Source organism: Struthio camelus, chromosome 2, assembly GCF_040807025.1.
Source record: "Struthio camelus isolate bStrCam1 chromosome 2, bStrCam1.hap1, whole genome shotgun sequence".
Taxonomy (NCBI): Eukaryota; Metazoa; Chordata; class Aves; order Struthioniformes; family Struthionidae; genus Struthio; species Struthio camelus.
In genome coordinates, this window is record NC_090943.1 from 147,916,872 (window position 1) to 147,943,678 (window position 26,807).

At 37.0% G+C, this 26,807-nt stretch overlaps 1 protein-coding gene across 9 annotated transcripts in view; it reads right to left on the bottom strand.

Moving 5' to 3' along the window:
• CPQ (carboxypeptidase Q) overlaps positions 1–26,807 on the bottom strand; it is a 168,828-nt gene that overhangs the window by 24,209 nt on the left and 117,812 nt on the right. For all 9 annotated transcript variants that reach the window (XR_011139272.1, XR_011139270.1, XR_011139271.1 and 6 more), the window contains exons 7-8: positions 20,431–20,522; positions 8,633–8,834 (exon numbers count right to left, since the gene is read on the bottom strand). Coding sequence is in view for 5 of the 9 variants with exons in the window: in XM_009675996.2 (XP_009674291.2) it covers positions 8,633–8,834; positions 20,431–20,522 (294 nt within the window). In the remaining 4 variants the exon portion in view is untranslated. The remainder of the gene's footprint in view (positions 1–8,632; positions 8,835–20,430; positions 20,523–26,807) is intronic.

The window sequence follows — 26,807 nt, forward strand, 5'->3', positions numbered from 1 at the left end:
ACAAGCTGCCCAGAGAGGCTGTGGAATCCTTGGATGTTTTCACTACTTAGCTAGACAGGCCCTGAGCAACCTCATCTAACCTTGAAGGCAGTCCTGCTTTGAGCAGGAGGTTGGACTAGATGACTTCCAGAGGTTCTTTCCAATGTAAATTTTTCTGTGATTCTACGAAAATACACTTGAGCAGTTCATCTCACCTAACTTCAGGGGCCTGTAAATCTGGTATCTACCCTAAGCTGTTCCTCTAGGCTCTATCACCAATGACGAAAGAGGCATCTGCAGAAGAAAATTCCTCTCTTCCTTAAAGTAGGCATCAAGGAATCTCACCTTGGATGAGATCGGACCCATCTTACTATATAAAATAAATAAAGCATTTTGAATCGCAGATGATCAACTTGTTCTGATCATTACCATTCCAGTAGCATTTACAGCAGCCGTGTTTGTTTCCTTTTTTAGTAAGTTGTGGTTTTAAATTTGATTCTAGGTCACCAATGGAAACTCTGAACAGTTAAGATATACCAGTCCCTGAAGAATCCTATTAGAAACATTCATTATGTGACTCCATATAGGAAACTACTTTGAGAGCTGCCAACCATCTCTTAATCCATTTAATCAGTGTCCTTCCCATCAAAAGTAGCTTAGAGGTGGTCTTCCTCAAGTACTCAGCTACTGAACACTTTATTTTTTATTCAGCATTTGATATTGATGTAATTATAGTTTGTTTTCCAGGAATGAAATTCAGAAATCCAAATATAATACTGAGAGGTGCTGTTATTCTTAACAGCAGTGCTGAATCATTACACGTTTGGTTAGAAATCTCCCAACATTTCCACTTTATGAATGCATCCAATTTTTCACATAAATTCCAAAAGAGGAAAAAAAGAAATCTTGAGAAAGTTACATTTAACTTACACACTTTTCCATTCGACGAACACTTTCCACCTCCAACTTCCTTACGGAAGACAAATTAAACCTTTATTTTTATATTTACTTCATTATTTGTATGAGCTTCAGTGAAGTGGAGGACATTTCTAGGAATAAGGCTTAAGTAATTTGTACTTCCAAAGTGCATATTTAACCTGTGAACGCTGAGCTCTGTGTATTAACGTAGGACACTTGTTTTCTTAGGCTCTCAACAAATGGCAAATGATTCCATATGAACTGAATATTCCCACCCACAGAAATATAAGTCAGCTTTCCTAAGCAGTAAACAATAGAGAATTAATAAGCCTCTCAGAGGCAGAGCCAGAAAAAAACTAACCACATCCCGAATTCAACTGAGATTCTCAGTTACATATTTTTTGGTCCTTCTTTTCTGAGACAGATCATATTCTCCTACTAACAAGGTGTGTGCCAGGAGAAAATTTGTTGACGATTTTAAAAATGTTTAAGAATTTTGTGTGGTTAAAGAAGAAACATATTAAATATTAGTCTTTTGCCCTAATCAACTTCATTGAGCTTCTCTGAAAAGCAAGCATCTAAAAATAGGAGCACTGTTACAGAAGAAACAGTGACAAAATATCTTTAAGAGAAAGAAGTCCGTCAACCAAAAAGTGCAGGAACCATTAGAAATTACAATTTCCTTTAAATCAATTTAATTTTGATGTTCACTACTAGATAAATGAGGTTATTTAGTATTTGTACAATGTGTAATGCACTGGAACAATTTTGTTTCTTCTGGGTTTATAAAAGCCAATAAAAATGTCACAGTTTCAAACTCATCTATTGTAATATTCATATAAGATTATTTTAAGGCTTCCTTGCCTCAGTTTTTTAAAAGACAAATGTAAGTAGTATGTAATATTAGTTGCTAAACCAGTGTGGTCTAATTCTTAGTTAGTGACCACCAAAAAACATTGTCAATTAAAAAGCATCACCGATAACTTAAAACAAGAGAGTAACTATAAATAAAATAACAAATTCAAGCTGTTCAGCAATATATGTATTTTTGATTTCACTGAAACAATTTTAACATCTCAAGCTTCTCACTCTAAGGTACAATTTGTAAACTTGCAAGTCTTCCCGCAGTTGTTCTGTGATGCCGCTCTCACTAAAACTTCACTAATACTGTATTCATGAAGTAAACCTATTTAATACTACCTGCTACTAAAAGCAGCATTAACTCTTGCTAATGTAGACCATTCTGTTCTGAATGTTTCTATCAGTGTGCTAATACATTCGTACTAAAAATTACTGTTAGACAGTGGGAACTCATAATTATGGTAGACATTTAGAAAGTCCATTTAGAAGTAGTCGTCTTTTATGTCAGAACAAGTGTGTATGAGCAGTTTTCAAGTATTTGCCACAATCATCAATTGTTTTGCCACAAAGACGGCACATTATTTTTTATCTGAAAGGACTGTCTTGTGCCCTAGCACTGGAGAAGTACATGTTCCAATGAGAAATATGCTACAAAAGCCCTCTTAAAACTACTAGTAAGATTTTGCGTTCAGGCGCTATGCCCAATCACCTAATTCCATCCCGCTCTCCACAGTATCATCCCAGCTGACTATTTACATGTCCTGTACCTAGTCTACAGGAAACAAACAAATAAACTTGGAATTCTGATGCTATTTGTTAATTTTTAGAAGTATACCAATTCCAATATTTGGAATTTGAAAATTGGAAGAAGTCCAATATTTCAAAACAAGTCTCAAACCCAAGCAGAACAAAGGTGAAAAGAACTGTAAATTATGATCAAGTCAAAGGCACAACTAGAAAGAAAAGAGACTCTAATCTACAGATTAGCCCTTTCATTAAATGACTAGTTTCAAAGATGTTAATGGTAACCTTATTAAAAACAGGAAAGGTCACATGAAAGGCCAGCATAAGGTATTGACCATCATAAAAACTTGCAGGGCATTAAATTTTTTTTAAATTAGTCTAGAGCAATTTCTAATTTCAAAAGCCTATTTTTATGGAATGATGACAAATTAGAGCATAGATGAATTGTTTTAAAGATTAATACACACAGTTCTAAATGTAATCAAGATTTTAAACGGTTCTAATAGCTGTAGCACTTACAGTAGGATTTTTAAGTGCCAGGCAATTAAAATCGTTCTCTTAATATACTGGCTTAACTTAATACCCCTCAAGTTGCAGAAAAATTGACTTCTGCAGAGGAACACAGTCATTCTCTGTATTTTCTTTTGGAATGATAAAATAAGACATTTAAAAGGAAATGAATGATCTGCAAAAAGCAATACAATATTGCTAATTATTACACTACAGCGCTGATACATTTATCTCAGACTTACTGAGAACAAAAATCAGGCAAGACATAGGTGTACACCAGAAGCCCCTTACCCCTCATTTCTGTGCAAAAATATACCAGGCATACGGTAGCTGGCTGGTATTGGTAGTGTGCATCAACACATGCCCAGAGCAGTATGAACTCAGAGGGAGTTACAGCATCTCCCAATAAGTATATAAATGCATCACCTGTGGACTAACTAAAATTACCTATGTACTTTTGCATTATGTATAAAGCTAATTTTGTCAACAGTGTTCAGGAGTTTTGTCTAACATTGCTTCATAAGAGAGCAGGAGACATTTCATTTGTGTCAGTCATTTGATCAAATAACTGGAACTGCCATGTGATACCTACACTGAACTTTTCAGACTGCAAATCACACAAATAATATGTATTAAAATAAGGAGGTTAAGTTGAATGTCTTTATTTCTTTAAGGGAACTTTTTTCTCTCCCACTCGTCTTAAGGAAAGGTTTTATTAGAGTGAAACAGTCTTTACCTCTGCACAATCAAGACAAAGGCTCTTCAGTATTGGCTTATGAAGTCTGAGGACTACATACACCTGATTTTTCCTCTTTTTTCTTACAGTTTTTATTTTTCTGGCTATTATAAGAAGCTTGGAAGCTGGACTCAAAGATTGCCCAAGTTTGCAGAGGGTTTGAAACAGGTATGCTGAGATGCCACGCTTCAGGCACCCCAGCAGAACTCTGCTTCCCCGCAGTGATACAGCCAACAGTCAACAGAGTTTACACATCCATAATTTGGGAAATAGATAGTTTATACAATTCTTCCTGCCCTCATGGGAACCCCAGGTTAGGCAGTTTTCCCGTTACACTGTTCCCTCAAATACACCTCTTGATGACACCGAGCAAAACAGCAAGTCTGGCTCACGCATGTAGACCTTGGTGTTTGATGCTATGAGGTAAGTATGGGTATAAGGGAGAAAGGGGGCAGCATGCTCTGAAAAAGAAGGGCAACTAAAGGATTTGAACTCTCACGTAATAAGAAAGGAAATAGTGCATGCAAATCTCAGCTGTCCAAAGGCCAAAATACATCTTATTTTAGACGGAAGCAATAAAAAAGCACTATAAAAATAGAAAAATGAGAGAAATGATGTATGATAGTATTTGCTGCCTCTGAGAAAATGACTAATACATTCGGTTAGAAATTAATTTTGTTTTTTGGAGAAACCTTAAAGTTAGATGAACTACTGATTTATTTGTTTCTGGAATAATAATTCCTCCTGTTGTGTAATGTAACAGAAAAGCAAGACACCATCACTGTGGGGACAGAGAGACATGAACAACCAACAAGGTTCAGGGTGACACCGAAAAAAAGTGTTTCAAGAGTTTCACCTCTAGGTCTCTGGTTGAATTTTAAATAGAGGAATTGCCACATACTTTCTAAGAGCTGTTTGATTTCCTGGGTCAACGTGGCCTCAAATATAGTTCAATTCCAAAAGGACAAGCGTCCCCATCATAAATACTGTAACAACAGATAACCTCATGTACAAATGCAGCAGAAAGGAATATCCTTGAATCAATTCTCCTGAAAATACTGTGTCACAATAGCTTTCCATTTGCAAAAATTGGGAGCACACCAGTTTTCCGCTCTCCGAATATCTAAAGCTGAATAATATTTCACTAGATACCGTAATAAAAATATAATCACCTCATTCCCCTCATTCTCAATTTCTGAAAGCTTACAGGGGCAGCTGACTCAGCAGCAATGCTACTACGTTAGGAACCTGTCTGAATCACTTTAGCATAGCCTTGTGATCCAGGACATTGCTTTTTTTAACAAAAATACCAGAACAGTGGGTTGGCTAAGTGTTTTTTGACCCTTTCAAACAATGAACAAGCCTATTGTAAAAAAACAGCCAAAAAACCCAAAGCAAAGTAAAGCAAAAAACCTCAACAAATCTCTCTCCCGCCCTGCATTTGCAAAAGCTGGTCAAACTTGTTGGTTAGAACATAGTGCTGGAAAAGAAAAACCAGCAATACGTCAGCAGTTTACATATATGCTTGACTGAAACAAAATACATAATTGAATATTTAAAAATAAAACTGAGAAAGATAATTGTATAATTAATAAAGGAGCAGTCCAGGGATCAATGGCCACCTCAGATGGTAAAACCACAGCATAAAATGCAATGACACAAAAATCCAATTTCATTTCTTTGTGCTTCATGAAAAAGCAAAACACTCGTTATGTAAATATTTTCAGCAGCTGAAAACTGGCTATCATTAAAAAAACACAACTACAGACATGCTTCTTGTTGGGCTGAACTGTTTTCAACATAATCAGACGTAAAGGCCACTGATGTTAGATATTTCTAACATTTTGCAGTCACACAGCATTAACCTGCAGTGCTCTAAGCAGATTACCTTGCCTATACTTTAGAGGTATTAGTTAAGCTTCATACTGCGGTTTGTAAAGCGCACTGTACTTCTCTGGCCTCTCTTATCCTAAAACCTCAGAACAGCCAACACTGTTTCCTTGCAAATTCACTTAAGCAAAATTATGAATGACATTCCATTGCATGTCCATTGAATATAAAAGTGCTGGAAATAGCAAAGAAAGTATGAAACAGGAATTACTTGGCCTGCCTCAGGAGCAGCTATGAATGGCTCTGAAAAAGACACGTAATGTTGCCTTCTGTGGACCTTTTCAGAAAATAAGGAGCAGGAGGAGTGGAATTTTAAGAGTATCTACAAAAGCTGACCACAGACTCTATTTAAGATAGTAAAGAAGGAAAATTTCACAAAAATGATGTCAGAAACCACTCTTATTGTTCAAAAAGTACACCATATTTTCTCTAACTGCTGCTGAAACAAAGTCACCAAGTGTATTTTCAAGAAAATATTTAAATAAAATTGATGAAGTGTCAACATTTGGCTGCTTGTTTACATCGGACAAAATTATAAAAGCTGTTACAGTGTGTTCAGTTTGTTCCAATGTTATTATATACCATAAGGACTCATTTGAGCAGTGAGAATACTGTAGACGAGGTGTGAAGATTACAAGATGTCTTAAACTTCTCCCTGGTACAGTATGAAATGCAATCTGAAGCAGCAGAAATTCTTTTAGTGGAGTTAATTCTTTCACATCAGGTCTCAAGAAGGAAAATGAATCCCTGCTCTTTACTCTGTAAGAACACTTTGTTATTTGCTTAACAGGAAGTTAAATGAATCAAAGCTTCAGTCAGCAAAAAACCCGTAACAAATTAATGTGCCAAATTTCTAATAGGAAGATAAATCAAATTTATTTAAAAAGTGAAGCCACCTTTCTGGTGCACTTTGTATTTTCCCAATGTGTAAAGTGATTTCACAGTTTATGGTATTTTTCACGGCTTTTGCTTTCTGAAGACACCGTAGTGTTATCTGATCACTGAGCCACATGCCAAAACATATGAGTGAAACTCCTTCTTCTCCTGCGTTCTGTTCCTGACAGTAAGTGGCACAGCAGGGTCCCGCTGAACACAACTAAACTCCCTTCTTTATCAAAACAGGGAGGCCTACTGGAGACTACGTATTGGGAACAGTCCCTGGCCTGCATCACCTCAACCATGCCCACACGTTGCCTGGGAAGGTGCTAGCTGGAGTGGGGTGTAACTGTGCTGGGAAGTGTGCTAGCATTTGAAGAGTATGGACAAACACAGGAGAGTGCTCTGGGTTCTGTCCTAGCCATGCTGGGTTTATTTTATACACATAGCTCAGGTGACACATCAACAGCACCTTGGCAAGCTGCATCTGTTTATGCTTCTGGTCCACCTCAACTGATGAAAAGTGGTATAGCAGAGCTCAGTACCTACTGCCATCACAATCAACACTTGCATTTTCAACTGAAAAGACAACATTTGAATGTCACATTCTTCCCTCTTCCATAAGTGTCTCTCTCAGACTGGAAGCACAATGGAAGTTCTCAGTTACTGCCTGTCCAACAGTCAAGCACCTCTCACCTAGGAAAGCCTTTTAATATATTTTCTAAACATCAGCTGAGCGGTAGGTTCTCATAGGCCAGCTACAACACACACATGTCAGTTGGCAATTCTGGACTAACGTGCCTTTGCATAAGAGCTTAGAGGCAGTGGAGGACGATGCATGGCTATAGCCTCTCTGCAGGGCTTACTGGGTCCTCAAGCCAGCACTCAGTCCTAATGCTCAAGTAAGATGCACAGTCAGAGCCTAGTACAACGGTTGCGTGCCAGTGGCACACTAACATTATGACATCACACTAAACACCCTGAACCTCAACCGGAAAACAGCATGCCAGCTGCATGAAGGCCTAATTTTTTAACAATACCCATTCTTCTTGCCCAATACAGATGTTTTGCTTTGAAAACCAGATTTCCATATATTTATCAAGGTAGGCAACATCACAGTATCTTTGTACACCACAGATGAGTGAGAAGCAAAGAGTTCTTTCCAGGAATAAGAATCATATATTCTATAAGTCACTACATCTTCCTTAAGATCAGGTAAGAAACAAGACAGTTAAACACATACTAGGAGATTACAAGACTATAATAACTACTGGTAAAACTAGCATGATAAATGCACAACAGCCTATTTTGGTCATAAACCACCAGAGAAAGAGAACGTTAAACTTTTAAAACTGATCAGAATTTTTTTAAATATCAGTGTTATAAAATTTTTTTTGCCATGCTATTACTCAAGTATGGAAACTACAATGGAAATTCACTAAAGCTTCATTCAGGCTAGCCCCTAATTGGAAATCTCACGCTCTGCAAAACTCAGTGCTAGTGCAATGTCTTCCTCAGGGGCATGGGAGGGTTTATGTAGAGTGGACCTCTCTCATAGCTTACAAACGTCTTTACCAACAACTGCTCCTCACTGGGACACAGATACAGTACTCCAAATAAGCCCCCAAACCGGTTTGAACTTCACAGAATATTACCGCTTTAGCATACATTAAAGCACTATAACCTTTTAAAGCATAAGTCTCCAAATAATTGTTTCTTCAGCATGTAAAACAGTAAAAAAAACCCTATATTTCCAAGTAATAATAATAAAAGACTATAAGTTTTGCATTGCAGAATCCCCCTCTGCTTTACTTTACTATTTATAAACCACCAATCTGGGATTAATTATTATAAATCCTTAAAGCCGAAAAGAAGATTTTAGGCACGTTATGTTATGTATAATCTATACTATTACTAAACTGAAGCTCAAATACACATTATGACCTATTTCTGTAGGTTACCTTTAAATATTTATGTATGGTAAATTTTATTCCTCTAGAGAAAGGGTTTCTTATTATTTTCAAAACGCCACACTGCCAGAACCATACCAGAATTCTCTTCTGATGTAGCTCTGCATGGAAGAAAGAGTATTATTTATAAAGTACTCTGCACACTCACCTGGCACCCCATCTCTCATCCAGTAATCAATGTCTGTTCCATCTGCGGTGTCATAAATATCCGTAATATTGATAGGTAGCAGTAGAGTCATGATCTCTTTGACAATGCTACGAGCTTCATCAGTACCAGTAAAAGCCAGTCCCATCGGCTTGAAGGTGCCCTCATCAGACTCCATGACGATATCGAAGTTGGAGATATTTTCCTAAATGTGTAAGGAAAGAATATATTCTTCTGTGAGTTCTGTTCTTAACTTCAGGATACATTGGATTCTACATGTTACTGTAACAGCAGACAATATCAAATTTCTGAACAAGCAGAAAAACATCTCCTTTGATTTTATGTTATATAAGCGTACATTAAAGGGCCTAATCTCTCTGGTTGAAAATATGGAAATAATTCAAGTCCAATTCTGAGACATGAGTATTTTGCAGGATCCATACTATGACTAGCCCAGCATTCCCAAAATAACTGCAATGAAACTTAAAAGGTACCAGCTAGAAATGTAAGCCATTACCACCATCATTTTATTTTCACTTGCAGCTCTTGTTTTCTTCTCAAATCTGAAACTCAAGAAATTCTGTTGCAGACTGGAGAGTGTGCAGTCTGTTCAGCTTTAAAATAAGATATACTGAAAGCTCAGTAAGACTGTGAAGGACGTCCTATTTGACAAAAACAGCTGTTGCTTCTTCAAAAACATATTATTTCAATAAAATATGTGGTCAACTCTGACTTAGCTAGAGGGCTGAAATTCTACGGTTTGTCTGACCTGAAGGATTTAATGTCTATTTGAAAGAAAGTTAGTGTTTTCAAGGTAAGTCCTTATAGGAAAGGTGAAATTTTAGGCATATGTGTATAAATGGCATAATAGCATTTGCTTTCAATGTGCACTTGGAATATTCTTTCTAGCTAACAGAATAAAAATTAGCTTCCAGAGCCATTTATTTGCCTCTTACACACTCAGAGCACTCAGTCACAAAGGTCTAATTGGAGAAAAGTATTTATGAACTTCACAGGAAGAAAAGTATTACTCTTTTTGAAAGCCACTTAAACTATTTTTGCAAAATAATCCAGCTTATGGCCAGGTCAGGCAGAAAAAGTTATACTTCAAACTATCTTGAAAGTGACTAAAACAACTTACTCATACTTGCAAGGGAGCGGAGATGTTACTTCTATGCCCAGATCTGCTTCCAGAATTTTATGGCTCAGCTATTGCAGCTGAAGCTTATAGAAAATAAAGATACTTAGTGTGCAGGTTTGTATACGGATATATGCAGGGGTTATTACAACAACATCATTAGAACAGCTATGTGTTGTCAATGAGTAATAGATCCATGTTATTAATAGGTTATATAAGCTTGCAATTCAATAAATAATTCCTTCACATTTTTCTGGATTTATACTGTAAATCTGTTCAATTCTTAGAACATGCTGTAGTAACATTAAAATAAAATGTTTTGGGGAGAGAGAACAGACTCATTCGGGAACAAAAAATAACTACTCGAAGTACCATGTGTCCTTGAGAAAGTTTTTTCCTTACTTGGTCCACTAAAAGGTATGATTAAATCTATTCATTGTCAAGTTTGCAAGTAGGATATTGCCATCTTAAAAAAGAAAGGGTTTAGGCTGATTTCACCATACCTACTTTTGTATATGTATATGTATTTTAGCACTTCTATTTATACAGAAAAAAATATGCTTTGGAAAATGTGTCATGGGGAAAAAAGCATCCTTTGTCCTATACGGTGCAGGAATAACCACCATTTATCAAAGCAGCCTGAGACTGCACATTGACTAGTTGAAGTAAACAGTAGAACATAACAATAAGATTTTATAAAATAACTGTAGGGCCAGCTGTTTTCTCCATCTCCCCATACTGAATGCATCATTTAAAAAAGTAAGCTCAGTCTAAACTCAGTTCAGTTTTTTCAGAGAATAATCCCTTTTGCTGCATCCTGTTACTGTGCCGCTTAGCACACACCAGAAAACTAAATCTTGTTAATGTAACCTGAATATCAGAACACAGATGTTTATCCTTTACATTCCTGTGACTGGGTCACAAGAGGTCACTTCTCTTTATCTTATCATGTTTAGATCTTTTATGAAGTATTTAAATGAAATATTACAATAAAGATTATGTGAGAAAACTGGCTTTTTACAGCTCAACATTTTCATTGAATATGCAAATAGGCATGCTCCTTGCTAATACTTCCTCTATTTGTAAATTTTCAAATTTAATTTATTTCCGTTTTATTTATAAAACAATCAGTTCTTATCTCCGGTAAGTATAACCAAAATATGTTGTAAGTGTTTCTCATCTCTAAGGTAAACACTTGAAAACATGATATTACAATCAGATCCTCCTAAATCAGGAAAACAGAAACGTTCTTACATATGTGACAAAGAATTACTGGTACTTCTGTCAGTAAAATACAAGTCCCATCTAGAGCAGACATTGGGAATCCCAGTCAGCCAGGTAGCTGCTTATTCAGTCCAAAATCCCCATAATACTTATCAAATGTAAAACTAGATTCCAACATCTCATGACTGATCTACTGAGTCAATGATTGCAGTTCCTCTTACCCAGCTAAAGCAGTAAGAAACCTGAAAGGATAAAGGAGGGAACAAGCTATCCTGAAAGACTTCAGAAATTTGGAGCTATTTAAAATAGTGTTACTACTTGTCCAGTAGCTCATTTACTGGTTTTCTTTTTAATCCCACTGAGAAAAACCACCATTTTACAGAGAAAATAAACTTAAGTTTTCAAGAGCAAAGCACTGTCCTTCACTAAGGGCTCATTTGTTCCAGTAATAAGGGATATCAGTTATTTGATAGTGCATTTTTAGCTCTCTGTTATTGTTTTTCACTTAACTTCAGGAAACACCAGCACCTGCAGTCTTGTATTCCGGTGTTTGATTCAGAGCACTTCGGATCTAAGTATAGCACGGCAACAATAATTTCACGTAACTTTTAGTGAAATGATAGTCATCTCACACTACTAAAAGTATGTTTAAATCAACTCCCATTTTGTTAGTCTAGTATCTAAGAATATACGAAAGTCAAAAGAAAATATCTGAAACACCTAAGTGGATGTGACAGCTGGGAGAAAAACAAACAGATAAGAGCCTTTAGGTATTTAAGAATATACAAACATGGCATAGGGTAATTTTGAATTGCTGTTTAGGATCAAGATTATTCAATGAAGTGAAACTGCATAAATGGAAACTGGAGAAAAAATCAAAACAGCTGTTAGGAAGCAAGATCTGCTGGTATCAAAGCATTTTAACCACCAGCCACAAGCATGATCATACTGCTCAAATTCTTTTTAAATGAGGACAGGGAAAATCAGGAACAACACGAATTAGAAATTTTCATAAGTTACCACGTCATTAAATGGAAGAAAGTTGCAGTAAAGTTGAAGATTAACATAGTTTTTCATAGATGATAATTTATGAACAAGATTCATGTTTTTGTTAATAGTAAGACGAAATATTTTTCTGCCACACTTTCTTGCAAAGCTGTCAGTAAAGAAGCCCAAAATTTTATGACTTGTTTTCTTTTAAAGTCATGGACTGGAGTTCTGACCTCAGAAAAGCTAATGACAAAAGTCCCAGTAACTTCAACAGGCTGGTAACTGGATTCAGTCGTTTACTTATTCGCATTTCACTCAGTAAAAACATACTACTAGCATGTCTGGTGTTGTTCAATACTGCTACTGTTTCTCTCTGCAATCATTTGCCAACAGTCGCAGAGAATACCATTCAGTATTATAAGTTCTGAGGAATGATAGAAAAGAAAAGGCAGACAGCTCTGAAGACAGCAGCACGCTGAGGAAGGTATGCACCAGGTTACCTGTAGCCTTCTCTCTGCGCATTTTTTTGACAAAGAAAGAGGCTTGTCAAAGAAAAGTGCTCTTCCTGGAAAACGCAGCATATCTTAAAGTCTTTTACTATTCAAAAATAAGGGTGTGAAAACACAGTCAGCGACTCTGAAGGATTCTGTCTCAACGTTGGCCTTTTCAGAAGTGTTTTAGGTTTTCATTTGAAAATACACAATATTGCCAAAATTTTCAATTTAAAAATTATGATTTTTGTCTTTTAACCAAGGATAATTTTAATTGATGTGCACATTTTCAGGAAGTAAAAGAGTACTTTTGTAACTTTCAGTAACAGATTGATAAACTGGCAACAAACTATGACATCACATCACATCACACATCTTTAATATTTCATCACAGAATCACAGAATGGTTGAGGCTGGAAGGAACCTCTAGAGATCACCTACTCCAACCCCCCTGCTCAAGCAGGGTCACCTCATGTTTTTATGTAGAACATTTTTAGGCTGTCATCTGGATAAAAGGTACAGTGTTAAAGTGAAAAGAAGTCCATGAGGAGAAAGCTCATCCTGGTGAGTCAATAGGAGGTGACAATTTTCCGTATCTTGCATGACTGCAGGGAATTCAGATATAAGGAGCCCAGCTGAAGAACATTACAGAAGAACATCCCAAAGTACCTAGGACCTGGTGGTCAGGTGCCACACACCAATGCCTACGCACAGGCCACTAAGATTTCCCAGGCTTCCTGCTTCCTCTGCAGGCTTTGTTCAGACCTCCTCCCTCTCTGCTTACATACACAAACAGAACATAAATTCCCTTTAGCTGCAACATCTCAAGCTCCTTCACATGTGGAATCTCTCTTTCTCTCTTTGCCACTTGGAATTGCAGCAAATTGTCCAGATTTAGTTCTCTCCATTCGTTCCACAATCTGCCTAACATGCTCTTGTCTTTGTAGAAAAGGCAACCCACGTCTCCATCAACAAGATGATGGATGAAACTGAAAAATTAGTAGCAGAATTTGTCTTTCAAACACTGATGATGCTTCTTCTCTACACCTCCCAGCATTAGAGTCATATAAGTCTGCCTGAAATCTGAAAGCAGAAGAACAGCTATCCTCAAAAGAAGTCACCTTCTAACAACTCCAGTGGGCCCTGCACAACAACAGAACTAGCGGAAGTCATTCCTCCAAGGAATCAATGTATCACCAACTGTTAACTTTGAGAAGGAGAAAGGACACGCATACTGCCAATAATGTAGTTGGAGACCATTCCCATACATATTTCAGTAATCTTTGCAGCTGAAGCTTATAGAAAATAAAGATACTTAGTGTGCAGGTTTGTATATGCATATATGTATACATACATATACATAAAAACCACTTAGTCTATATGTGTGTATATGTATACTATCTACTATATATTGTACATATATCCTCTAGATATACTACACTATACTACTAAAACTATTAAACTAATACTAGACTACTAAAATATACACTATATACATTTTAAAGTATTATATAACTATATATACATTAAAAATGTTATACACATTTAGTTACTGAAGACTGCTCTCAAGAAGCCTAAACTATCCTATAATGAGTAACTTCCATTTTTAAGGCAAAAGTAGTGACGCTTATGGAGACAGTGCAACAAACAGATAAATGCTAAAAGAGTCTCTGGACTTCATCTGCTGTTCGCTTTGTTTCACTTGTAACCAAATTATACAAAGAGCCTAATGATTCCCTCCGGAGTGTACAGACAGACTTCCAACAATTCAGAAATTTCAGATGCCAGTTCTGCTACTTGCATGACAGAAAGGAAAAGGAGGAAAGATACAAGGACAAAACTTCTCCTAACACTAGACTTGTATTAAATTTGCCCACACATAACTTTAATTTAATACTAAGATTATGCAGTCAAGAAACACAATGCCATGACTGATTCTGGGTCTTTCCTGCTTCAGGCAGAGTAGGGAATCAATTCCTTTGTGTGTTTTAGCAAAATCTGATTTTCTCTGCAGCTTTCACTAGGAATATGACACTTCAGTATTAAAAATTATGAATGCCTACTGACCCAGAACCAGTGTAAAATATAATTGTATAATTGTATAATCATATTGTTTGGGTTATATATATATATATATATATATATATATATATATATTTATATATATATGATCACATTATTAGGATTGTGGTCAGTGGTGCAGAGTCCAGTTGGAGGCCTGTAGCTAGCAGTGTCCCCCAGGGGTCAGTACTGGGACCAGTCTTGTTCAACGTATACATCAGTGACCTGGAGGAAGGGACAGAGGGCCTCCTCAGCAAGTTTGCTGAAGATACAAAACTGGGAGGAGGGGCTGATCCACCAGAGGGCTGTGCTGCCATTCAGAGCGACCTGGGCAGGCTGGAGAGTTGGGTGGAGAGGTCCCTCCTGAAGTTCCACAAAGGCAAGCGCAGGGTCCTGCACCTGGGGAGGAATAACCCCATGCAGCAGTACAGGCTGGGGGTTGACCTGCTGGAAAGCAGCTCTGCAGAGAAGAACCTGGGAGTGCTGGTAGACAGCAAGTTAACCATGAAGCAGCAATGTGCCCTTGTGGCCAAGAAGGCCAATGGGATCCTGGGGTGCATGAGGAAGAGTGTTGCCAGCAGGTGGAGGGAGGTGATCCTGCCCCTCTCCTCAGCCCTGGGGAGGCCTCACCTGGAGTACTGTGTCCAATTCTGGGCTCCCCAGTACAAGAGAGACATGGCACTCCTGGAGAGAGTGCAGTGGAGGGCTACAAAGGTGATGAGGGGACTGGAGCATCTCTCCTATGAGGCAAGGCTGAGAGAGCTGGGCCTGTTTTAGCCTGGAGAAGAGAAGACTGAGAGGGAATCTCATCAATGTGTACAAGTATCTGAAGGGGGGATGTCGAGAGGATGGGGCCCGACTCTTCTCTGTGGTGTCCAGTGACAGGACAAGAGGCAACGGGTCCAAACTGAAACACAGGCAGTTCCATTTGAACCTGAGGAAAAACTTCTTTCCTGTGAGGGTGACAGAGCACTGGACCAGGTTGCCCAGAGAAGTTGTGGAGTCTCCTTCACTGGAGATATTCAAAACCCGCCTGGACGCGATCCTGGGCAATGTGCTCTAGAGGACCCTTTTTGAGCAGAAGTGTTGGACTAGATGATCTCTAGAGGTCCCTTCTAACCTCAACCGGTTCATGATTCTGTGATAATGGACTTTTCTGTAGTTAACACAATAAAGGGTGCTACTAGATGTTAACTGTGATTCTGGAGAATACAGTGCAATTGCTTTTTTTCAGTTTTGTAACTGAACTTTTTTATTCTTATTCATTTCTTTCATTTTTAAACTTAGTGATCCATAGAAGAATGTTAAAATAGTGCTATCAACCTGGTTTCCCAAACAGAGACCTCCACATTACGTTATTTGCCTAAAACAAAATGTAGGGCAACAAAAAGACAGGGAGGTCACAGAATTGCCAATATAAGCACTCTAGAGTTAGGCAGGTTTTATGACCAAGGCTCTGAGGCTTCAGATACTATTTATTCATTCTTATCTTTCTTCCTCTGTTGCAGTTTTATTTTCTCCTTTACTGAAATAACCCCGTATCCAAAACTAAAACAAATCCTTTTTGTTCAGCTGCTTTTTTCTCTTCTTTAACTCCTATCTGCTTTTTAAGTATCACATTGCACAAATCTAAAATAGCACAACAGAGAAAAGACAGCATACTTCTTAATTTACTAAACACATCCCAAGTCATAATGAAAGAAAGTGTCTAGAGAGAAGATTAGCAGTAAAAATTGGACAGGAAATGATTTTCAAAATCCGAAAATCTTCAGTAATTATTTTTTGTGCCCCATTTCAACTCAAGTCAAAAAGAGAACCACCACACTTCTCCGTAACAATCAGATAGATGGTGTTAATGAAGATTTTTATGTGCTGTAGTTTCACAGGAGGTTTTATTATATCCAAAAGTCCACTATGCAAGATACAAATACAAAACAAAATGATGGTCCCTGTCCCAACAGCCTCACGTGCTTTCTGAAAGTAAGACAAGAGATGGAAACAGAGAGAGGATAGAGAGCAAGGGAACAACAAGACAGCAGTGGTCAAAACAGGCAGTAATTTTATGGAATTTTTGATTTGAGAGAAATTTTCCTGAGAACAGTCAACAACCAAGTGGTCAACATATCACAATGGGATAAAAGAAAACACGTTCAAGTCCTTGAAGTGTTTGGTTCAAGCCACACAAATCCATGTTTCTGTGAGTGAGAAAACCTCACTCGGTAAGTTTTCTGAAAAGTCTAGTTTTGAGAAACCAATATTTTCTGATAAAGTACCACATCACTTGAAAGCCACAAAAATTTTTTGGGGCATTTGTCTCTTACAGAAAGTAACTCAGTAAATTAGGGCAGAAAGCTCATGTGAGCATCAACAAAGAATATTGCAAGTGTCAATAAGATACGAATTCTGTATTAATCAAGACCCAATTTCAGCAAAATATAAAATCTTATCGGTAATAAATACAAAAAGGAAACCAGAGTAAATACTTGTGATTAATATTTTTCATAAAGTCAAACCTTTTCTAAAAAGTTAAAACAGTGTACAGTATGTTCACCAGAAATTTAGTTAAGTACTGTAAACATCCTTAAGAAAGCAATAAAAATATGCAGAAATGTTTTAAGAATATTTCCTCTAATAAGGTTGAATTCAATTCATAATTGAATTGATTCATTAATGTCTCCAATGATCACAACAGTTACTAAAGTAAGTTTGAATTTGGCCTAATATTTCTTAGTCTTCCAGTTTCAAAATGCACTTACTTTCCCAGCAGATTCTATGTAATACTTCTGTTCCAAAATAAATATTATCTGCCATTCACAGTCCCTTAATTCAACTGGGTATAACTGTAACCTTGTCTGCATAGTAGACAGAGAGAGATTAATTAGAGACACAGACTAGTCCAAAACAATGAAATGATGCCAGAACTAAAGACCAGCATCAGCCTCACAAACTTCCATGACTAATGCAAGGTGCACTTATTTGACCTGCTTCCTCACGAGCCTAGAGCAACAGACATGTAAGAAGCAGCAAACCCTACAAGTCCCTACCAAAACAAGACTGCTAAATATACTTCTTTCTCCTCTTGCAAAGACAACATTAAGAGTAAACACATGAAAAACTTAAAACCCTACCAGAGGGCACTCAGGTACTGTTGTTAAAGGGTGTAGAAGAATCTGTACAGGAGAAAATAGATGCAATATGAGGTCCACCAAAATTACTAAACCCTGTTCCTCCTGCTTCTTCTGTGAAACTTAGTAAGGAAAGCAGCACTTGTTACGTTTCAACTTTCTGGAAGAATTTACTGTGATGTCTATACTTACGAGCCCCACTCAGCAACCAGGCCACAGTACACTAAGCACTGGGGAGGGATATTAAACGTCAAATTGAGCTTTGGTTAACGCAGTATGGTAGCGCTTACATTCTCATAATGCTCTGAACAGCCAATATTCGCTATTGCTTTTTTTTTAATAATCAGACACTACAATACTGGGTTCTACAGAAATACTTGAAAGCAATACAAATAATGCTATTACGTAGAGATATGAGTTAATTATCTGCACCATAGTAAAATCACTATGTTGTTGCTATCTCAGTAATTTCTACAGTAAATTATCCCTTTTATACCAGTGGCAACCTACAATGACAGATGAGAAATAAATATATTCTCAAGATCTGAAATTAAACTGAAAGGAAATAAATAAGCTACAAAAGTAACAGCACTGGTACCTGCCCACTGCTATATCATCTTCATTTTTAATCCCTTGCCATGTTTCTACTGACATGAGGAAGTAACTTACAATGTCAAGGAAATCCATGCCTGTCTGTGCTGAATTACAATATTCATATTTCTACTTGTCTATAGTGAATTAAAGTTGTAATAAGCCCAGCTATGTAGATGAGTCATACAAGCCATCTTTCATTTAATAAGGCATCTTTAAATATCATTCTTAGCTTACTTGTAATAATTATCATCAACAAGCAATGTTCGTGCCATCAAATCCTAACTGCTAGAAATTTGCACAAATAAATCACTAAAAGGTTAAGATATTCTCCATGCTAAATAAAATGTACAGTATTAATCTGCTTTATTTTGCTACTGTGACTAATGAGATGTCCTATAGTTGTATCAATTTATAATTATGACAGATCACATGGCAGAGGAGAAACAAGAACAACAAACAACAGACGGATGCCATTTTTGCTACAATTTTCAGAGTAAATTATAAATTCATGTTAAGTTAGATGGTGCTTGCTTCACAAAGTACAACATCCAGATGGAAGTGCATCACCATAACAAAAATTGAGACACATCTTTGTCAGCTCAAAAGTAAACTAACCAAGTATCTTTCAAAACAACACCCAGTTCCGCTTTATACTTCCCTATTTGATCCTTTAGTCTACTTCTTGGTATTACTTTTGAATAAACATCCTAGACATAACAGTAAAACACAGACTTTTTTGGCAAAAGACGAGAAGTGTACGAGACAATTGCATGTAATTCTGACAATTCTCAGGCCACTGGGTAGAGATTGTTTTCCAACATGGAAATGGGTGTTGTTTTCAACATCTACACAGGCAACACATTTCTCATAAACAGGGTGCACGTCTCTAAATGACAGGCATACCACTGCTATGCTATGTATTCCAGAATGTTTCATGCTAGTTTATTCCTGCTGAACACCACAGTATCAGGAAGCCCAGAGTCCTAAATACACACAGTACTGCAATGTCACCTCCCTGACCCTGACATAGCAAGCTCTTAGGTACCTCTACCAAATTAGCAAACTGAGCTATCTCAGTAACATGGAAGAGTAGGCAGCACTATATTATATATGAGTTATTAAATACCTCTTTTAGTAATATTAAACAAGTCAGTGGGAAATAATTGAGTGTTCTGAATTAGCCTGAAAAGCAAAACCACTGGGATGTTATCTCAGACCACTCAATTGCAGATCCAGACTGACTTAATTAATTTTGCTCATCACAAAGAATTCGAATTTTGTATCTCCTCAAAGTGAATCTTCCATGTATTTGTCTTGTTAAGTTGCTTAGCATTAGAAAATTCTTAGGAATTTCTGTCTTACTTATAAGCCTGCTTTCATACTACTGTACAGCAGCTGATTCTTTAAACACATGAACATTCATCAAATCCTTGTCTTTGTCCTGCATATATTAACCTTTGTTGAGATTAAGTACTACTGAAACAAGGAAAAGAATAAAAGATACTGGTTGATGTTATTTATACAGCTGTAGCATAAAATTTCTGGAGGAGAAAAATACACATTTCTGTTTTGAAGACTTTTCTCCAAAACAGCTTTATCCAATTGCCGTTGGTGTTATGATATACTTTGGAGAGGCAGTTGCTGGCAGATGAGATTGATGGTTGCATCGTCAGAAATTAACCACTTAAAATGTTCCAGAAGTCCATAAAATTAATAATCTGCAGAACATATTTTAGATTTTACACTATTAAAATAAGTTAAGATGCCAAGGATTTTTCTTTGTACTGCTTTTTGTTTTAGAATGTCGCATAGTATAGGAAAATGCAATGAAGCAGAAATATATAAGGCAAACAAAATTTATTCATGTTACAGACATGTGTGGATCATTTGTTGCTCATTCTCAGAAATGTAGCTATATTTGAAAGCCATGTTTCAGAACAGTTTTGTGATGGAACATGTTAGGTTAAGTAGAACATGTATATGCATGATGGTATCACTTATGTTAAATACAAAGTGAAGTTTACATTTACGATAGAAAACAGGAAGTACATTTTTAGGCAAACTGGAATCACTATTTTCAGCGAAATATCAAGGTCAACATTTTGAAAACCAAATACTTAAGTCACAAAGCTAGGGCGACAACTATGGTGAAGCAGAACATCTGAAGACATAATTTACCTTGTGTAACTGAGAGTATTGCTCAGCACCTATTCCTCCTTGTTCCTCTCCTGTCCACAGCACCAAGCGCAGAGTTCTCTTTGGGCGAAGCCCTAAAACATAATTTTAAATACTGTCTTTAGTACTAAACACTCGTTTATTTCAGCATTTTTTTGCATTGGTCTCCATCCTCCAAGGGCAGAAAAATCTGAGTTTCCATTCAACCATCTCTGACCTAAACAAAAAGTGAACTATTGCACATGTGGGTTTTGTTGCTGGGAGCATTTCTGTTTGCTTGTTTGCAGGAGGGACTGGGGTGTGGGGCGAGAGGGAGCGCAAGAAAGGAGCACGGGTTTGTGGCACTGCTACTCACGTTGCCTCACTGGCTATTGCCTCTGCTGCAGTAGCATAGGAGAAACAAATGAGGGGACCAAATCTACTTATCTGAAGAATGTAAAATGTCTAATTATTACCTTGATTGATTTCCGATACATATGCTACTGTCATTGCTGTGGCCTGCAGTAAATAATGTGTGTATCCATTCAGCAGATTCAAATCAAATTTTCATACGGATTGTCATTGTTTTGTCATGGTTAATTTATTACAATTAATTGAAAATGAGCTGTTGGATTTCTATGAGAAACGTACGCTGATTTCAAGAAATGAGGAGCGCTGCAATATTATTTTTTCTTTTTATTAAACAAATTAAAGAGCAACAATCTTTAAAATCTGAAATCTAATCAGCTGTTGAATGTATGCAAAGCTTTTTAAAACAAGGCAAATGCAAGGCCATTCTGAATTTTGCTATGATAGCTAAGTTAGAAAGATAATTTCTCAGATATATTTTTAAATAGTTTATTGCCATGGCAGAGATGAATAGATAGAAGTCGTTGCCCTTTATTTATTTATTTGATTGATTCTATTCATAAATGAATACATTCAAGATATCAAAACTGAGAACAGCAAAGAGACCAAGAATAAATAGCGTTTGCTATACAGTGCAATGCTAATTACGTTCAAGTAAAGAGAAATCCCACCAAAAATATTTAAAAAAACAACAAAAAGAAGCCAGTTAGCAGAACAACATAAACCATAAAGCGTAAATTACCATACACATTTCTGCGCTGAACAGAAATAATATCAGTATCACTGTCAACTCTTATTTCATTTCCTAGCTGAAATGAATAAAGTTTACAAATAGACCTGATCTTCATTAATTTTTTTTCTCTCAATGTGAGAGAAAATCAACTAAGGACTTCTTTTTAGAAACTACACACTAGTAATCCTAATAACTGAAGACGGAGTATAAGAGGAATATTCAAAATTTCCTTAGATTTCCGATTATTTTATAATGAAGAAAATGTAAACCAGCGGAAGCAAGTGATTAAAAAGTGTATTTTCTAAATGTAGATCTGCTGACTGTGAACAAAAAGGAAATGAACCCTCAATTTTTAAACCGCCTCCCCTGCCACCACGTACACACCTCAGTGGATTTTGTTCCTTTCCTAATTCATTACAACAGAGGATTAGTCTCCTTCACATTTCAAAACAGATAGATGTCATATTACAATAATAAAATGGCAAGCATATTGAAGTCAGAATGACTTTAGACACAAGGTAACTGAAATTGTGCAAGTGGCTTCACTTCGAAAGGTTGCTCTAAGACAGAAAAGGTGCTGGCTAAAAGGATACAGTGCTAGATCCTGCTCATGGTCCGAATGGTACCTGAGCTTAAGTGGCGAACAGAGGTGCCAGCGAAGGGCTGTGTTTATGCGTCCCATCACAGGGTGCTAAGTACTGAAGACTAGTCTCCAATCCACCATGCCAAGGCTCTGAAAACAGCTTTGGTAGGAGATCCTTGAAGGAGAAGAGCAGAGTCCTCTGCCTCCTCCCAGGCTGGCGAGAACAAGCAGTGCCAGCTTCATGCTCCGCTGCTCGGTCCCACTGCTGTCCACAGGCAGTCTAGCAAGACAGAGGTCAGCAAGACAGAGTCAGGGTTCGCCTTCAATGTGCTCCAACCCCAGCTGATCTCTTACGCTCTGCATGAGTCAGAGAAGGACTCAGTTTGCTCACACAAACGAAGCTTGAGGTCCTTATGGCCCCCTCTTAGCCCCTCTCACTCCATCTTTTCACTAAAGGGGAAAAAAATAAGCCCTGCTGAGTTTAGGTTTTTCCATCCCCTAAGGTGGGAAGACTCTATCAGCTCTTACACTCCAAGAGGTTTTTGTGAGCAGATCCACTTGTGTGTTCTACTGAAATGAAATAACGTGAGTTAGAAAAAATATCAGCTATGGAAGTAGTTGTTTTAAATACAAAACAAAGTGTACAGAAGAAAATCTAATTTCCTCATTATCTTAATCTGAAAGTGATAAGTATTTATCTACTTGTTATTAAAAACACAGCTATTCTGACCATAATACATCAAACAAATCCAATATTCACAAGTAAAATTGCTACGAACAGTATCAATGCATGCTTTTATTAAAAAATATGAAATACTGTATTTAAGCTACAATCTTTTTTTTAAATGAAGTTTATCAATTTTGATTTACTTTTTGCAAACTACTGGTTCCTAAGCAAGGTACAATCACCACAAAATCAGAAGCCTTTCAGATCACTGACCAAATATGTATTGACAAGAATGATAAGACAGCACTTGGACTAGAAAGTTGTGTTCTGTGATAAGAATATTATGTACAGGGCTCTGTAGCAAATTTTAAAACAAAGGCAAACGGTAGCACAAATAAAGCAGTGCCTTCTTTTTACCTATATTTTTACCTATATAAATGACAGATTACATAGTCTAAAAAAGGACAGCAGACAGAATGTTTTTTTATAAAGTTACCCAGAACATCTAAATAGATCACTTTTGGCAAAGTGCAGCAGGTTATATCCATATTTATTGATATATCAGTGCAAGGATCCTTTTGTGCCCTCACTAGGTCACTCACATCTGAAATTATGAAATTCAAATGAAAGCTGGAGAGCATATTACCTGCTCGAAGCCACAGAAACTCCAGTTTCCATGCTAAAGAGAACAGCAGAGGTTTACAGGAGAATAACATTCAAAAGGTGATAGCTGGAATTCAAATAAATTTTTCAAATAAATTGTTCACACCAGTGTGACTTTGGTAGAGTTACTCTTACTCAGATGTGTGAGAAAGCACAGAAGAGCCTCAAATACAGTCAAGTACATAGTTCTGCACAAATGTTCATTTTACTGATCAGCCTCTAGATTCTCCTGGTCTATTCCAAGCACCAGAAATACTATGGGGCATCTGGGCTCCTAAACTAAAGGAAGAAAATCAAATCACTGATACAACTGACCTAAGTCTGGGGAAAAGTGTGTGTGCTATGTATACCAGGACGCTTGTTTCAGTATACTCCCCCTGTGCTGGTGTGGCTATTAGCCATTTCATCATCTCCGTGTAGTGTATTTCATGATTACTCTGAACACTTCAGTCAGAGTAAAATGCAGTCCTTATCCATACTATGTGCTGTTTCTCTCAAATTATCATAAAGAACTCACCCTTGCAGATGTCAGCAGGAAGCCTAGATTAGCCAAATACCAAATGCTTGAGGGGAAAAAAAAGATTTGTAATTGCACTAGAAAACAGGTATTGATTAATCAGTCTCACTTCGATTTCAGCTACAGTAAAATATTTTGCCAAAAACCTTTATTTCATAATCTGTGTAAAAGACATCTCAGCATCTCAGATGGAGGTGTATATAAATAAGTATATATATATATATATATATATATAAACATCTATATAATTTACAGTAATTTTAAATGTAGAATGGATACTTTCTAGACAAGAGACCATTTATTAAAACCATGTTATGTTCTTACAACAGTGGATAGTATCCCAGTAATAAGACAGATCCCAGGACACCATGTAAGAACTGGATCTTGTCCTACCTATCCTGCTAAGCTGATACATTCCTGTACAATAAAACAGAAATTTGTAGTTTAGTTTGCTAATCTGTCCTATGCAATGTACAGAAATAAACATGCTCCACTCCCAAGACAGCACTTAAACAAGGAAGGAGGAGGAGTAGAACCAAGGTTATGCTGTGGACAGAAAAGCTAAATATGATCAACATATTATAAGGATTCATGTATTGCATGAACTGTAGCATTGTATACTGTTATCCAGTTCCCAGTACACTAAGGCAGTCCCATTTTCTTTTTATATTTACTAAAATACACAGATATTTCATTTGTTAATTATTTCCATTACTCACATATAGTTTCTGGATATGACTAAAGTATATGTTTTGTCCATCTTTTCACAAAGCTGAACCTACGGGTTTTATGATCATCAAAAAACTACCAAAAAGGTCCTCTGTGAAAAAGACAGAAGAGCTGAAGAAATACAATTATTTTTTATATACACGGTGTCTTTTTAAGAAACAAAATAGAGATGGGAAGTGAGAAGTGCAAATACTAAATTTACTTTAGTAAATATTTTCCCACTTTATAAATGTACATCCTTACTGATGGGGGGTATTAAGTAAAGAGATACAGTATTTTCAAATAAGACAGCGTTGGCTAATCAGAGTGATCTGAGAGAAGGCATCATGTTGTTGTAAGACTGAATATCTCTTGAAAACATAAAAAGAATTCCACCTTTGTGAAGAAAGGATTTATTTCTTCTCCTGCAAACCAAGGCATGGGCATCATCCACAAGCAAATCAAACAGCTGTTCACACTACAAGTAGCATACAAGCAAGTTGTCAACGGATGTAAGCAGATTAACTGGTAAAATATTTTAACATGCCCTTAGACAGTATTTACCAGTAAAATGCACATCATGCGCTGAAAGAAGGACATGCTTGTATCACCCTATACTGTCTTCCTGTCTTAATTTCTATAGCCTATTTCTACTTCTTCATTTTGAAAGCTGCATTTATTTTCGAACCCAACTGATTTTTAAGAATATTTGTAATAAGTTGCATTAGCTGCAAAGAGGAGAAGATCCTTAGAGTATAAAGAGTATAGAGATAGAAGCTAGGTATCCCCTGTATCCAATAAACAGGAAAATGACTGTAACCAGCATGTGCTTTGGAACTGCGGGAACCATCAGGGTTCTCAGAGCTTTGGCAGCTTGCTCCCAAGACTCTGCACAAATAGCCCAGCAAAGCCTTGAACTGAATACCAAAGTAGTACAAATTACACTACCTGATCCCTTACACTGTTACACCTCTTAAGCCACTGACGTATTTCTTTCAGGAGCCTCTATGGAGAGGTATACAAAAATATATTATCCCCAAGACCGGTCCACTATCATATGTAACATCATGAGCTACCCATTTTTCTGTATTATTACTCTGTGGCCTGAGATTGCTTTAAGAGGATATTAAAATAAAATGAGGTAAGATGCAGGATGACCCTGTACAGCATATTTTACAGCTGATACTTGTTAAATTCGTAATGTATTGCCTACCTTTTCCAGATTCGCAGCTGATTAGATGCAGGAGATATACGGGATGGCATCAGTTAGGGTTTTTCTATCAAGCAAGCACTTCTCATAAAATGTTTGGAGTTTCTAAAAGCTCTATCATGGAATAAAAAGCAAGACCAATACTCTGTGTTTTGCTAAGGAAGACATTAGAATTCATCATCAGACAGAGTGGTCAATTCCATTTCAGGGATCAGCATAATTTTTTGTAAACAAAAATAAAATAGTATATTTCATATGATCTCTGCTAATGTTCCTGAAGTAATAATAACAAAGTGGCATTTCCATGGAACACTTTCCTTGCTTCAGCTACATCACAGTGGTGAAATTCCACTTGTGTAATGTGCTTCATACCAGGTTAAATTAGTTAAGCAAGACAATAACCTTACAAAGCTCAAAGTGTGTCCTCTTAACAACAGTGTATTATTACCTGTGTCCCATCTATTATTTTTTTGGAGATGACATCTCTGAGACCAACATTTCTAGCCTGAGATTTTTTATTTTCTCCTAGGCAAACGGCAACAAAGTTCTGACACTCTCACTTGATAGTCTGTGCCATGCATCTGCCTTAAAAACTGCTCTATGAACAATCCGAAAAATGCCCTGACACACACTTAATACACCAGTCACCTGTGGAGAGCTCAAGTGATAGCATTCTGGTTTTAAAGGATTCTCTTGATCAGAAGCACAACGTTTAGAGTTGGAAGTTGACGCGCACACCTCTCTCTCACCCTGCCTAATTAGCATTCATTGGAGATACTGGAAAAATCTTGCTGCTGTATCTTTCCTCTCTACGCAACCCTACGAGGGAGAGTGCTGGACTTCCCTCAGCCATCTTCCATTTTGAGGGTGTGACCTCCTCACTTCACAACTTAAGAGGTTCAGCTTACGCTGTCGACACCTTCAGTGTAAAAACATTTAAGGAAGAAAGGA